Below are 13494 nucleotides of genomic sequence, written 5' to 3' on the forward strand. Positions count from 1 at the left end.
AGAGTCCTCTGACAAATTTTTATCCATTTGGAGCAAGATTTGACAAAATTTGCTTTGACACAGTTTTTGACACAGTTTTTGACATAGTTTTTGACATAGTTTTTGTCTTGATTTAGTTTTTAAAATAAAACTATGTCAAAGGAAAAAAAATTTTTTCAGTTTCAATTTTTTGGCAGTTTTGAGTTATAAAATGATTAAAAATGATAAATTAGAGTCCTCTGATAATTTTTTATACATTTGGAGCAAAATTTGACATAAATACATTTTTAAGAAAAAATTCCAACATTTTTCAGTCAAATTAAAAGAAATTTTTTTCTTTTGAATTTTCGAATAACTTTTTTTTACGAAACTCAAAAAATTATTATTCTACCGTTATTTTCTTGCAAAACCTAAAACCTTTTTCAAAAAAAAAAAAATTCTGTAACAATTTATAATTTTTAATAAAATTTTAAATAATTTTTAATAAAATTTAAAATTTTTAGGAAATTTCAATAAAAGGAAAGTTTTTCAAATCTTGAAATAAACTCAATAGGTATGTACAAAAACTTAAATGTAAAAAAAAAACTTTCCATAACAACCATATCACTGTTATACAAAAAAAAAAAAATTCTCTCATTCACTTTTACTTAAAGACGTTCCTCGCATGCATCAAAGGTGTTAAAGATGACCACAAGAAACATACCAAAAGTCGTATCTACGGGTGAAGTGCTTTTAAATCGGATTCTCCTCTCCAGTGCAATTCACACACACGACACGCAAAGTGCATCATCTCATATACCTCTCGTGCATACAACATGTCATTCACAGAGTAGAGACACACACAGAAAAAAAAGTCGAAAAAAAAAAAAGTTCTGAATCTTTTTCTTGCAGTAAGTAGCTCGTTTCGTTCACACTCACACACTCGTTGTCGTACGGAAAAATTTTTGTTAAAGACACAAATTCAATATAATAGTTGCTGCTGGATATATGTTGGATATGTTATATTTTATAATATTTTATGTGTGTTGTGTGCAACGCAACGAGCACAGAGACCAAATAATATTATAATAGGAAGAGGTATGGTGAGAGAACGAATTGAGATAAATATTTAGTTGGAGTTTTGCTTTTGTGACGATCGGATCCCCCTTCGAGAGACAAACAAAAAATTTTTCGACAAGAAACTTTTCCAACAAAAAAAATTTTTTTTTTTGGTAAGTGAATTTTTTTTCAAATTTTTAAAAAAATTATTAAAATTTTCAGAAAATCGTAAAATTTTATCAAAATTATTATTTAATGAGTTAAGTTCATCAAACAGTTCATCACTCACTCACTTTAGTTCAATTTATAGTTAAGATTGATGGAAAATTTAAAATTTCATTAATAATTGAAATGTGTTGTGTTTTCAATTACGTTACATTAGCATTATTACAAAGATTGATTACTATTTGAGATAATTCCGTCTTTTAATTCAATTTTCATCAACATATATCATTACGTCAGATTTTTTTTTGCATTTGCGTCTGGAAAATGTTTCAATCAAATATTGTCTTTGTTAGCAGTTTTTCTCGCCAAAGTCGAAATTTTTTCTCTATAAATAAACAACTTCTTTAAATAAACACTTGAATTTTTAAATATAAATATTTAATTCAACTTTTAATCTCATTGCAGCAACAACAGCAGCAACAATTCAACATCATTAAGAAAAAAAAAAAAGAAAAAATCTCGTGTAACAATTTTTTCGTGTGAAGTGAATGATAACAAGGTGCAAAAAAATTAAACATATAAATAATCATATATTGACATATTTTGCAAAAGTAAAGTATATGTTGACAACATATTTTTATTTAATAATTTAATCATGTGTAGTGTGGAAATATTTTAATGATATACAGATCTAATCATTTGTTTGAAAAGTAATGAATCAAAATTATTTTATTGAATGGGACAGTTTTAAAAGCACATAAAATCTGGTTTCACGAAGTCACAGACATCGACGACGACGACATTTGAAAAATACTCAACATTAAAAAAAAAATAAAATAAACGAGAAACAGCTCGAAATGTTATTTAAAATTTGTTTAATCTCTTCGTTTTTACACACATTCGGAGGATTTGCGGTGACAGCAGCAGCAGCACAAGGTGTTTCGCCGTTGTTCAATCAAACGGTAAGTTTTCTAAGCACTTTTTTTTCTCACACTGCACACTTTTCACGCTCATAATGAATTGGATCAGGACAATATATCGATAATAATAATAATAAATAAATTCAATTTCTTCTCACTTTTTTGCTGATTTCTTGTGTGTGTGAAAAAAATAAACATTTTTTCAAATCATTTATTATTTTCTTTTTCTCAACTTCTCTCTGGTTATATTATTATCCCATTTCATACGTTTATAATTTAGTACCTGTTGTTGTTGTTTTTTTTTCGTTCTTCTCCAATATTATTATTTAGTAGAAACACCACTCGAAACACAGACCGCATGTGTCTTTTGTGCATGTGTGCATGCATTGTGTGTTAAATAACTTTACCTTTTTCTGCTTCTTTCTTTGGTTCTGGCAAAGCAGAGAGATGAAGAAAAAACACTAACACACTTCAGCGATGAATGCAATTCACACTGCGTTGTTATTGTATTTGTGCCGACATTGCTAGACCTTTTGGCACCAAATGGAATACAATGAGTATCACCTACATGAAAAAAATGAAGAAGAAGTACGAAAGATGCACACAGCACAGAAGTGCATTAGGGCGATTTTTGATTGCAAGTGCATTTTTACATGTTAATTTTTTTATGAAGAAATCTTTCGTAATTTTTAAAAATTTTATTTTTTAATTTAATTTTTATTTAAATTTTTTAAATATTTTTTTTTTTATTTTATTTATCGAGAATTAAAATTTTTGGTTTGAGAATTTTTTAAAAATTTCTTTTGACTAAAATTTAATATTTTTTATAAAATTTTTTTAAAATTATTTAAAATTATTAAAAAAAAATTTTTGGGATAAAAATAATTTTTTTTTATTAAAAATTATAATTTTTCTTTAATATTTTATTAAAACTGGTTTGAAGAAAAATATTGTTTTCTATTATTTCTTTCGATTATATTTTTTTTAATTAAAAAATTTTTAATTTAATTAAAATTAAATTAATTTTAAATAATTATTATAAAAATTCAAACTATTTTTAATTATTTTTGTTCATCAAAAATTGTAAAATAATTCAAAAATTTTTGAAGTTTTTAGCTTAAAACTATTTAAAAAGCAAATTCTTTCCATTTTTGTTAAAATTTTACACTTTTGTCGCAAAAAGTCACCCTAACGCAGGGTACTCGAACGTTAATCTTCTTTAAAACTTCTTTTACTTCTCTCACTTGTCTGAGATTACCTTTACAAAGCATGCATTTTATGCATGATGCATACACAAAGCAACTTCAAGTACATAATCCCTTTTTGGTTCTCTTTGTTGGTCATTTGTATGCGTGTGTATGTGTGTCGCATAAGTGCATTTATCTCACAAGAACTTCTTTACTCGAAACAATTATCAAAGCATTTAATGAAATTAGCAATCAAGACGAATTTTTAACAGAATTCCCGATAATTCTCTTACATTTTACAAGAATTCGTTATCCTTTTTTATTTTTGTTTATGTTCTCCGTTCTTCTTCACACCTCCATTCTTCGTCTTTGTCGTCTTTTTGGTTTGCCAGACATTGTGGCAGCGTTTTTCTGCAAGAGAGTTGAAACTGTTATACATCAAATTCGAAAAAAAATTGTTTCCTGTCCATTCCAAATCATTCGCAAATCATCGTCTATCAACGGTGTCATCAAATTAAATTTAATTTAAGCGAAGAATGCTGTGGGCTGCGATTTTTTTGAATATTTTTCCATACACAAAAACGTCCAAAAGTGAGTCAGAATTTTACGAAGACACAACAAAAACTTTCATTCTCATTATTAATATTACAGTTAATAAACCTGCTTTAAATGATTTTTATTATTATTAAAACAATTTACACACGACTACTCTGTCGACGAATGACGACGTTCGCTTTTCTTAATAAGCCAGAAGGAACTTACTTCAAATGAGATGATGCGGTAAATTTTAAATAGAAACAATAAAAATCTCATAGACTTGTCTCGTATTCCGTTGTAGGCGGCGGCGGCAGCGTGATACTTCTCGATTTCTCAAAAGAATTTCTGCGAAAAAACTTTCTTCTTCTTCTTCTGGAATATCGATAAATTTTTGTGGCGCCTTCCAAAAATCCGAATAAATTTTTAACGTATTTGACCCCGCAGTTCAATTAACGTCGATCACTCGTGCTCGTCGAGATGTATCAATCATCAGGAAAGAAAACTAATAAATCTGAAACGAAAATAAATCAAATTATTGTCAATATTTCAAGTTGTTCGTTAAGCGTTCTTTTGAATAAATAAACATTTCTCTTCCAAAATAACAATTACAGAACGACATTCCTTGTCATCGACAACATCGACTTTCCAGAGCGATAAAAGGCGCCAATTGTAGCGAAAGAATGTATTTAAAAAAATATTGATGAAAGAAAAGTATGTAATGTAGTCACATACGCCCGTTAATAGCAGGCGCCAATATTAATATCGCGTTAAAATTTTTTTCTTGTGAGTTGTTTAATTTCTTGCATTGTAACATTTTAATGTTTTGCACGAGCAAAAGTATTTATTTGTGAATTTTTTTTTAAATAATTAAGATTTCAAATCTTTGATGAATTAAAAAAAAAAATTTTTTTTATTAAAATTAATTTTTTTTTACTTTTTACTTTTAAGACTTTAAGAAAAATATTTTTTATTAATAAGTATTTTTTTTATTTTTGTCAATTTCATATCTTTGATAAAAAATAAAAAAAAATAATTTTTGATCCAAATTAAAAATTTTTCTTGTGGGCAGATTTTTCGAATAAATTCCGTCGAAAAAAATTTTTGAGCTAATGAAGGGGTTTTGTTAAGCATAAAATTCTGAGCAAAATGGTATACATGATGTTGGGTTCATGACTCATTTTGACCCAGTTAGGGCGCAAAAACGCGTTTTGGGCTCTAAACGGGCTCAAAATCTATAAACAGCTTTATTTCTGTAACGTTTTAACCGATTTTGATGATTGAGGTGTCGTTGGAAAGGTATTGAAAAGACGAACAAAATTGTCGGATTGAAGGAAAAATATCGGAAATCAGGCGTTACAATTTTGCTTATGGCTCAAAAACCTTTTGAGTGTTGCATTTTTAATTTTAATATGTTATTGCTTGAAGGATTACCTTTAATTTGAATGTACTCCGAGCCCGATCAAACGTCCGCTGTAGAAATGTCGCAGGCTCAAAAATGGGCTCTTTTTCGCGGTTTTTGCTTAATAACTTTTCCATTTTCCAAGTTAGCTAATTTTTCACAAAGACAATTTTGTTCGTCTTTTCAATACCTTTCCAACGACACCTCAATCATCAAAATCGGTTAAAACGTTACAGAAATAAAGCTGTTTATAGATTTTGAGCCCGTTTAGAGCCCAAAACGCGTTTTTGCGCCCTAACTGGGTCAAAATGAGTCATGAACCCAACATCATGTATACCATTTTGCTCAGAATTTTATGCTTAACAAAACCCCATCATTAGCTCAAAAATTTTTTTCGACGGAATTTATTCGAAAAATCTGCCCTTGTACTATTTTTGAAGATTTGAAAAAATTTTCATCAATAATAATTTTTTTAATTTTTGACAATTTCAAATCTCTGATTAATTAATTTAAAAAAAAAAATTACTTTTCATTAATAACTTTTTAATTTTACTTGAAGACTTGAAAAAATTTTTTATATCAGTAAATAATTTTTTTTCCAATTTCAAATCTTTGATGCCCTTGATAAAAAAAAAAGTTTCGATCAAAATTATTTTTTTTTTAATATTTACTAATCTTAAATCCTTGATGAAATTGATAAAAAATTTAAAAAAAAATTTTTTTTGATGAAATTTTTAATTTTTTCATGAATCTCGCATTTTTTTATCTTGCGAAACTAAAAATTTTTACAATATACAGCAAGAAGTAAATTTCGCGATCTTGTTCTACGATAGATTTCATCGTGCATGGAGATTTTTGCTCTCAGTGTGATCTTGAATATGCAAAATATTACGAGATGTTGTTCGAGATTTGTGTCGCTGCTATTTTATTTATTTATTTATGTGTTCAATTAATTTGCCACTTAAAAAGTGTGGCGGCATTTATCGCATATCAGCGACATAACAACAACATCTTCCAACGTTGCTTTAATTAATTAATTGTATCTCTCTCGAAACATATGTTTTTACGACTTTAATGATATATTATTGTCTCGCAAATCGATGGAGAAGTGAATAAATTATGATTTTTCTCTTCAGAAAATTTCGGAATGCGCTGCAAAGGGAGGCGAATGTGATGAAAACAAGGGAAGACCTGTCTGCGGAACAGATAATCAAACGTATCCGACGAGATGTCACTTGATTCGAGCCCAATGTAGCGGATATCAAGTCAGTTTCAAGCATATTGGAACGTGCAAAGGTAAGAAAAAAAATTTTTTTGAAAGGAAATGTAATTTTTTTTCTTTAGACGCTTGTTTGGCTTCTCGTGCATACGCTTTGGCACATCGCAAGACACAAAGTCAAAGCAAAGAAACGAAATTCATCCCAAAATGTCGCAGCGATGGATCGTATGCGCCTGTACAATGTCACGGATCTGTCGGTTGTTGGTGTGTCAATCCGCAAGGGAAGCCAATTCCCAATACGAGAGTCGATTATGGATACGGAAGACCCACGTGTGCTCCCAAATCGAAATCTAACCAACGGAGATCGTCGCCGCGGAAGGTTGGAGTTCAAACGAAAAAAAGTAAGTCATGAAAATTTTAGGAAATTATGAAAATTAATGATTTTTTTTTTGTAGATTGTTTGAAAGAAGATCGAATTGCCTTCAATGGAAATGTTATTCGAGTATTTGTTGCTGAATACACACGTTCGAGACAAAATTTGCAAAATGATAAGCCCGTAACTCTTTCTGATAAGTTGATTACTGATTGGAAATTCGCTACTTTAGACTCGAATCACAATCGGATACTCGAAAAGTACGAATATCGAGAACTGAAACGGATTGTCAAAAGGGTAAAAATTAATTTTTTTAAAAAAATTTAAAGATTTCAATATTAATTCAAATTCTTTCATAGCTTATTAAACCGAAACGTTGTGCAAGATCGTTCATTAAATTCTGCGATACGGATCGCGATGAGAGAATTACACGGCATGAATGGAGCAATTGTCTCGGGAAGGAATTTTCGAATGGTGAGTGATATTTTGCAGATGTTTTTTGCGACGTATTGAAAATTTCTCTCGCAAAAAACAGACGACTTTGACGAAGAAATCGAAGAATACGAAGATCACGAGGATTACGCACATTTCGATGGCGGCGATGTCTTTTCGAACAATCGTGGCTCAAACTCAAACAATCATTTAGGTGCGACATTATTAAGACCGGCTGATTCAAGATCACAATCAGTTTTTTGTATGTATTTAGAGTTAGACTCATTTTAACGCATTTTCATCGCTATACAATGCTTGTTGTGTTTTCTTCGATTTTTGGTTTGTACAATTTTACTAAATTCAAACTAAAACCTCATTTGAATGAAAATTTATACTAAATTTAACACAACTAACTTGATAGCATGCTTGTTCTTGTAAAAATCGAATTTTAGATTAATTTTTAAATATTTTTAGTGCTCCAAAGTAAAACGACGTTAGATTTGAAGCGAGAAAATGATCCTGGATTACATGAAAATGAATCAGAATCTGATTGTTTGAGCGATCGATTAGCTGCTGAAGAAGAACAACGAGTAAAATCCTTTAAAAATTTCAAATTTGAACATTTTTTGAACAATTTTTTCTTTGTAGGCGGGTTCTCAAGCAATTTACATTCCTGAATGCACCGTCGATGGTCGATATCAACGCATTCAATGTTACAAATCGGAATGGTGTTGGTGCGTAAATGAAGATACAGGCAAAAATATTCCCGGAACGTCGACGAAAAACAAGAGACCTGTTTGCGATTCAACTGTTACCGTTTATCGACCTATGAAGGGATGCCCTGAACCTCGAAAGACAGAGTTTTTGCGAGATTTGAAAGAATATCTCAAAACAAAACTACCAAAATTGAATTTTGAGTCGGAATTATGGAGTCACGGAAATGAAGATGAATTAATTGCAACGAAAATTTTCGTCTATTTGGATAAAAATAAGAATAAACTGTGGGAACGGAAGGAATGGAAGACTTTTCGAGAGTTAGTGATGCCTATCAAGTAATTTTTTTAAACTTTTTTTGTACCATAACGCTTCTTAATGAAAATTTTCTTTTAGAAATCTTCGAAAATGCGGCAAAAAAATGCCGCGATATTGCGACGTGAATAGCGATCGAAAAATTACACTCACCGAATGGATCAATTGTCTTCAGGCACAACGAATATCGTCACATACGAACATCCCAACGGCGCACGATCAGTTGCGACAAACAACACGAGCTCCTGATTTGCAACAATCCTCGAAACTTGGTCGTATTGGGCAAAATCCCTTCGATTCCATACTAAAAAGTGATTAAAACTGTGTGAGAAAATGTTCTCGTTAATAAATATAGTTTTTTTTATGAAATATTTTGAACGTATCAAAAGAAGAAAAATAGAAATTAGAATATTTTAAGTGTCTTTTTTAGTTGTTAAAAGTTTAAATTATTTTTTGTGCCATTTTATTAACATTGCCATGAAAAACGAAAGAAATTCGAAAAAAAAAATTGGTCAAAAACCGATAATTGTTACATTTTTATATAATATCATTCTGATAAGCTCTATTTTTGTACCAGTGATATCATTATTAGTTATAGAAAGAGAAAAATTGAATAAAAATGCAATTTATTTAGGTAAAAATTTTTGAAATTTTTGCTTCTATGAGGCTTCGAGGAGAATTTTTGAAAGAAAAAAAAACATTTATCAGCTTTTTATTAATTTTTTTTATTCATTTTCTGTGATTTTTTTTCTTCTCTATCATTGATTCATACATAATATATAATCATTATAGTAAGTTTTGTAATAAATTTAAAGGAAATCGAACTAAATACCTAAAATTTACTTTATTTACGAAAATAAAAGAAACGAGCAGCAAGAGAAAGAAACCAAAATACGGTGAAAGACGAACGAAACCAACGTAACACACGCAACTTATATAAAAATTTGTTTAAAATCCATTTTTTTTTTTTGTATTTTTTTCTATTACGTGTAAATAACTTTCTGTGAAGATGTTGGATATTGATGAAAAAAGAGTCTGAGATACTATTTGCTATAGGTAATAATTAATTATTATAAAAAAATGTTGATTTTAGTACGATGTGATACAAAAAATTTCAAACTGTTCTCTTGCAGCATTCTCGCATATCGCATCGCATTTAACTGTAAAGATCATCGTCGTTGTCAACGGGGCGATTTCCGCCTTGACCGCCGTCTTGACCTTGTCCTCCAGCATTTTGTCCGCCAGGGAATCTAAATGAATGAAAAAAATGCGAGTTTTAGAAAAAAAAAATTTTTGTATTGGAAAAAGTGAAAATTTTTACCTGAAGTTTGTTCCGAAACCACGACTTTGTTGCAATGTTTGTGCAAACATCTCGTATTTACGAATGTCATTATCACTAACGGAACGACGAGCGAATTTCATTGCTTCCTCAAAGTGAGCACGGGTAATTTCGGGCACGGGATCTTCATCAGTCTGAAAAATTTAATAAAATTTTTGGAAAAAAGATTAAAAATTAAATTAAAATATAAAAAAAAATTTTTGTTAGAAAAAAAAATTTAAATATTTTCTGAAGAAAAAAAAAAAAAAATTAAAATTTAAGAAAAAAAATGAAAATTTTTTGAAAGAAAAAAATTGAAAATTTTTAGAAAGAAAAAAATTGAAAATTTTTAGAAAGAAAAATAAATTGAAAATTTTTTGAAAGAAAAAAAATTAAAATTTTTAGTAAGAAAAAAAAATTGAAAATTTTTGATAAGAAAAAAAAAATTTTTTTATAAGAAGAACAAAAATGAAAATTTTTTGAAAAAAAAAAATTAACTTACATCCATTGCAGACGATGGTTTGTCAGCTCTTTCGCGTTCACGACGAATCTCAGTCTCGATTGCTTGTCGGATCGCCAATTTGCATGCACGTTGGCAAATTTCTGTCAAATCGGCGCCAGAGAATCCCTGTGTTACCTTCGCCAAGTAGTTCAAGTCGACTTCCTTCGCAATGGGCGATTTGCGCAAGTTCGATTTCAAAATAGCCTCACGCGATTTCTCATCCGGCAATGGAATATAGATAAGTTGATCGAGACGCCCAGGACGCAAAATTGCAGGATCAATGATATCCGGGCGATTCGTTGCTCCAATAATGAAAACGTTCTTCTTCGAGCCCATGCCATCCATTTCTGTGAGAATTTGATTGATGACACGATCCGCTGCACCGCCAGCATCTCCAACATTTCCGCCGCGAGATTTCGCAATGGAATCCAACTCGTCGAAGAACAAAACGCAAGGCGATGCACTACGAGCCTTATCGAAAATGTCACGAACATTAGCTTCGGATTCACCAAACCACATGGTTAGCAATTCAGGACCTTTAACACTGATGAAATTGGCTTGACATTCGTTCGCAATGGCCTTTGCGAGCAAAGTTTTACCGCAACCCGGAGGTCCGTAGAACAAAACGCCACGCGATGGTTGCATACCGAATTTCAAGAATTTATCAGGATGCTCGACCGGATATTGAACGAGTTCTTGCAACTCTCGTTTAACATTCTCCAAACCTCCGATATCGTGCCATGTAGTATTGGGGACTTCGACGACAGTTTCACGCAATGCGGATGGCGTGCTCTTCGTCATGGCATAACGGAAGTTTTCCATCGAGACAGCAAGAGAGTTCAAGACTTCTGCATCGATTTGATCGTCTTCCAAATCGATCAAATCCATCTTTTCACGAATTTGTTGCAAAGCAGCTTCCGAGCACAAAGAAGCCAAATCAGCACCAACATGCCCATGAGACTCCGCAGCAATTTGTTCCATATCGACATCGTCTCCCAAACGCATGTTCTTCGTATGGATGCGCAAAATTTCCAAACGGCCTGTAGCATCAGGAATTCCAATGTCGATTTCACGATCGAAGCGACCAAAACGACGCAATGCGGGATCAATTGAATTCGGGCGATTCGTTGCTGCCATTACAATGACATGAGAACTCTTCTTCATGCCATCCATCAACGTGAGCAATTGTGAAACGATACGACGTTCGACTTCGCCATGCGTTTTTTCACGTTTCGGTGCAATCGCATCAAGTTCATCAATGAAGATAATTGCTGGCGAGTTCTTTTCTGCTTCTTCGAAAGCTTTACGCAAATTCGATTCAGATTCGCCTGCCAACTTTGACATGATTTCGGGTCCGTTGATGAGGAAAAAGAAAGCGCCGGTTTCGTTGGCAACAGCTCGAGCAATCAAAGTTTTTCCTGTGCCGGGAGGACCGTACATCAAAATGCCACGAGGAGGCTTGACGCCAATCGCACGGAAAAGCGATGGATGACGCAATGGCAATTCAACCATTTCCTTAATTTGGGCAAGTTGTTTGCGACATCCGCCAATGTCGTCGTATCCAATCGCATTCAAGGCTTCCTCTTCCTCTTCACGCTTAATTGGATCTCCTTCGCAATGAATGACCGTATCAGGAGCAACAATGCAATATGGTTCGGGTTCACATCCGACAACTTTGAACTCAACAGCTCTCATACCTCCGCGAGCGATGAAAACGTCGTCTTTATGAATTGGGCGATAAGCCTCCAAGAAATAGGGCTTCAAGTAAACATCGAACAAGTTTCCTGTGAGACCCTCGACAGTATCGTCAATGGGAAGAATATGAATGCGTTTGCCATATTTGATGTCGGGACATGCTTGAATTGCGATAACATCCGACAAACGAACGCGCAAATTATTACGAACTACACGATTCATGAGGATTTTGTCGTCAGGGCAGTTTTCTTCGGACAAAACGATGCACACAGTTTCCTTGCGACGCTTGCCTTTCAACAATACGGTATCGCCGCGGAACAATTGGAGCTCATCCATTTTTGCCTGTAACGAAAATTGCGTGTTATTCAATCCTTTGTTCTCCCTCATTTGTCATTATGGGCGAAAATTAAGCTTACCTGAGACAAGCAAACGACAGAGTTGTCATCGTTCAAGGCTTCGCCAACCAACAAACGATTTGGTCTGTCCTTGCGCTTAAGAATCGCAGTTGCGAGATCATCAGGACTGTAATAAAAGGAAAAAGAAACAAGATTCAGTCAATGACCTGATTGAAATGGCAGCCATTTAATTTCACAATATCTCGATTTATGACTCATTTTTTCACGGAAATCTATAAAAAAATTTCTCGAGAAGGAAAAATCTTCGAAATTTGTCTGCCTAAAGTCATTCAAAGGCATTTTACTTCCTTATTTACAACACCAAGCCAAGAAATTTCTAACCATCGTATGTTCGTTATAGAGTGTCGTACATTTACGCAATGACAAGACAAAATTGAACAACGATGACCTGGCTTTTTGACGATCGGCACACTTTAGGAGCTTTTTTCTCGAAAAGTATACCGAATCCCGACGAATCTTCAACTCACCTCTTTCCATCAGCCATTTATGCACACGTTAAAAGTATTTTCTGGATGGGAAAACGAAATTTAAGCAGGTAATTTGAACTTTCTTGACTCGATTATCACAAACGAATTCTTAAAATCCAGTCAGTAAATGCACGATGGGTTTGAATCGCGTTCGTATTGCACTGTGGGATATCGAGAATTAGCGAAAACAATTTCATTACGGCTCACAGTGAAATTTTTTTGGTAAATTTTGAACCAAAATTCGTAAAAACTCATGAAAAATGTAAAACAAAATATTTTAAAAAAGTATTTTTGTTAAATTTATTCCTTGAAATTCATCAAAAAAAAATTACAAATTTTTTAGGTTTTTTTATATTTTTCAAATTTTTAGCTTATGAACCATCCAAAAGACATCCAAAGGCTTTTTCATAACTTTTGTTCAATTTCAAGCTTAAGTATCATCAAACATGCTTTCAAAATGAAAATTACGTATTTTCATATTAAAAAAAAATATTTAGTTAAATTTATTAAAAAAAAAAATTATTTAGTTAAATTTAATTTTTTTATATGCATTTATTAAAAAATCTGTTTAACTTAATTTATTTTTTTTCTTAAAATATTTATAGTTCGAACAAAGGGAAACTCAAAAATCAAGTTGAAGATGATCGATGCGATTATAATAAAAACTCCAAATCCCATAAAAGTTATAATCTACAACGAAATGAAAAAAAATTAGCAAAAAAATCAAAAAATAAAAAAATAATTTTGACTCACATTCATTGGAAGCTCATAATGATGAGGTCTCGATGTCATCCAGATACCAAAAAGAACCAATTGAT

The 13494-nt window shown here is 31.8% G+C and overlaps 2 protein-coding genes across 2 annotated transcripts; one reads left to right on the forward strand and one right to left on the reverse strand.

Moving 5' to 3' along the window:
- The first annotated feature begins 2027 nt into the window (after positions 1-2027).
- On the forward strand, positions 2028-8908 carry LOC134831380 (SPARC-related modular calcium-binding protein 2). Its single transcript, XM_063845100.1, has 8 exons — positions 2028-2144; positions 6362-6521; positions 6570-6845; positions 6900-7114; positions 7177-7291; positions 7724-7839; positions 7898-8301; positions 8360-8908. Exons 1-8 carry the CDS (start codon positions 2040-2042, stop codon positions 8595-8597), a joined length of 1629 nt encoding a protein of 542 aa, XP_063701170.1. The 5' UTR covers positions 2028-2039; the 3' UTR covers positions 8598-8908.
- Positions 8909-9321: 413 nt separating this feature from the next.
- On the reverse strand, positions 9322-12821 carry LOC134832038 (transitional endoplasmic reticulum ATPase TER94). Its single transcript, XM_063845926.1, has 5 exons — positions 12677-12821; positions 12210-12315; positions 10099-12135; positions 9600-9751; positions 9322-9528 (listed from the first exon to the last, which is right to left on the reverse strand). The coding sequence occupies exons 1-5, from the start codon at positions 12691-12693 to the stop codon at positions 9435-9437; spliced, it is 2406 nt and encodes an 801-aa protein (XP_063701996.1). The 5' UTR covers positions 12694-12821; the 3' UTR covers positions 9322-9434.
- Positions 12822-13494: the final 673 nt, after the last annotated feature.

The sequence above is a fragment of the Culicoides brevitarsis genome, chromosome 2 (assembly GCF_036172545.1).
Source record: "Culicoides brevitarsis isolate CSIRO-B50_1 chromosome 2, AGI_CSIRO_Cbre_v1, whole genome shotgun sequence".
Taxonomy (NCBI): Eukaryota; Metazoa; Arthropoda; class Insecta; order Diptera; family Ceratopogonidae; genus Culicoides; species Culicoides brevitarsis.

Excerpts from the sequence above, each read along its gene's own strand:
- LOC134831380 (XM_063845100.1), top strand. The coding sequence starts at position 2,040 with ATGTTATTTAAAATTTGTTTAATCTCTTCGTTTTTACACACATTCGGA. Across the intron at positions 2,145-6,361 it reads CGCCGTTGTTCAATCAAACG|AAAATTTCGGAATGCGCTGC; the intron begins GTAAGTTTTCTA and ends TTTTCTCTTCAG. Across the intron at positions 7,115-7,176 it reads TGAAACGGATTGTCAAAAGG|CTTATTAAACCGAAACGTTG; the intron begins GTAAAAATTAAT and ends ATTCTTTCATAG.
- LOC134832038 (XM_063845926.1), bottom strand. Across the intron at positions 12,136-12,209 it reads CTGTCGTTTGCTTGTCTCAG|GCAAAAATGGATGAGCTCCA; the intron begins GTAAGCTTAATT and ends TTTTCGTTACAG. Across the intron at positions 9,529-9,599 it reads GGTTTCGGAACAAACTTCAG|ATTCCCTGGCGGACAAAATG; the intron begins GTAAAAATTTTC and ends TCATTCATTTAG.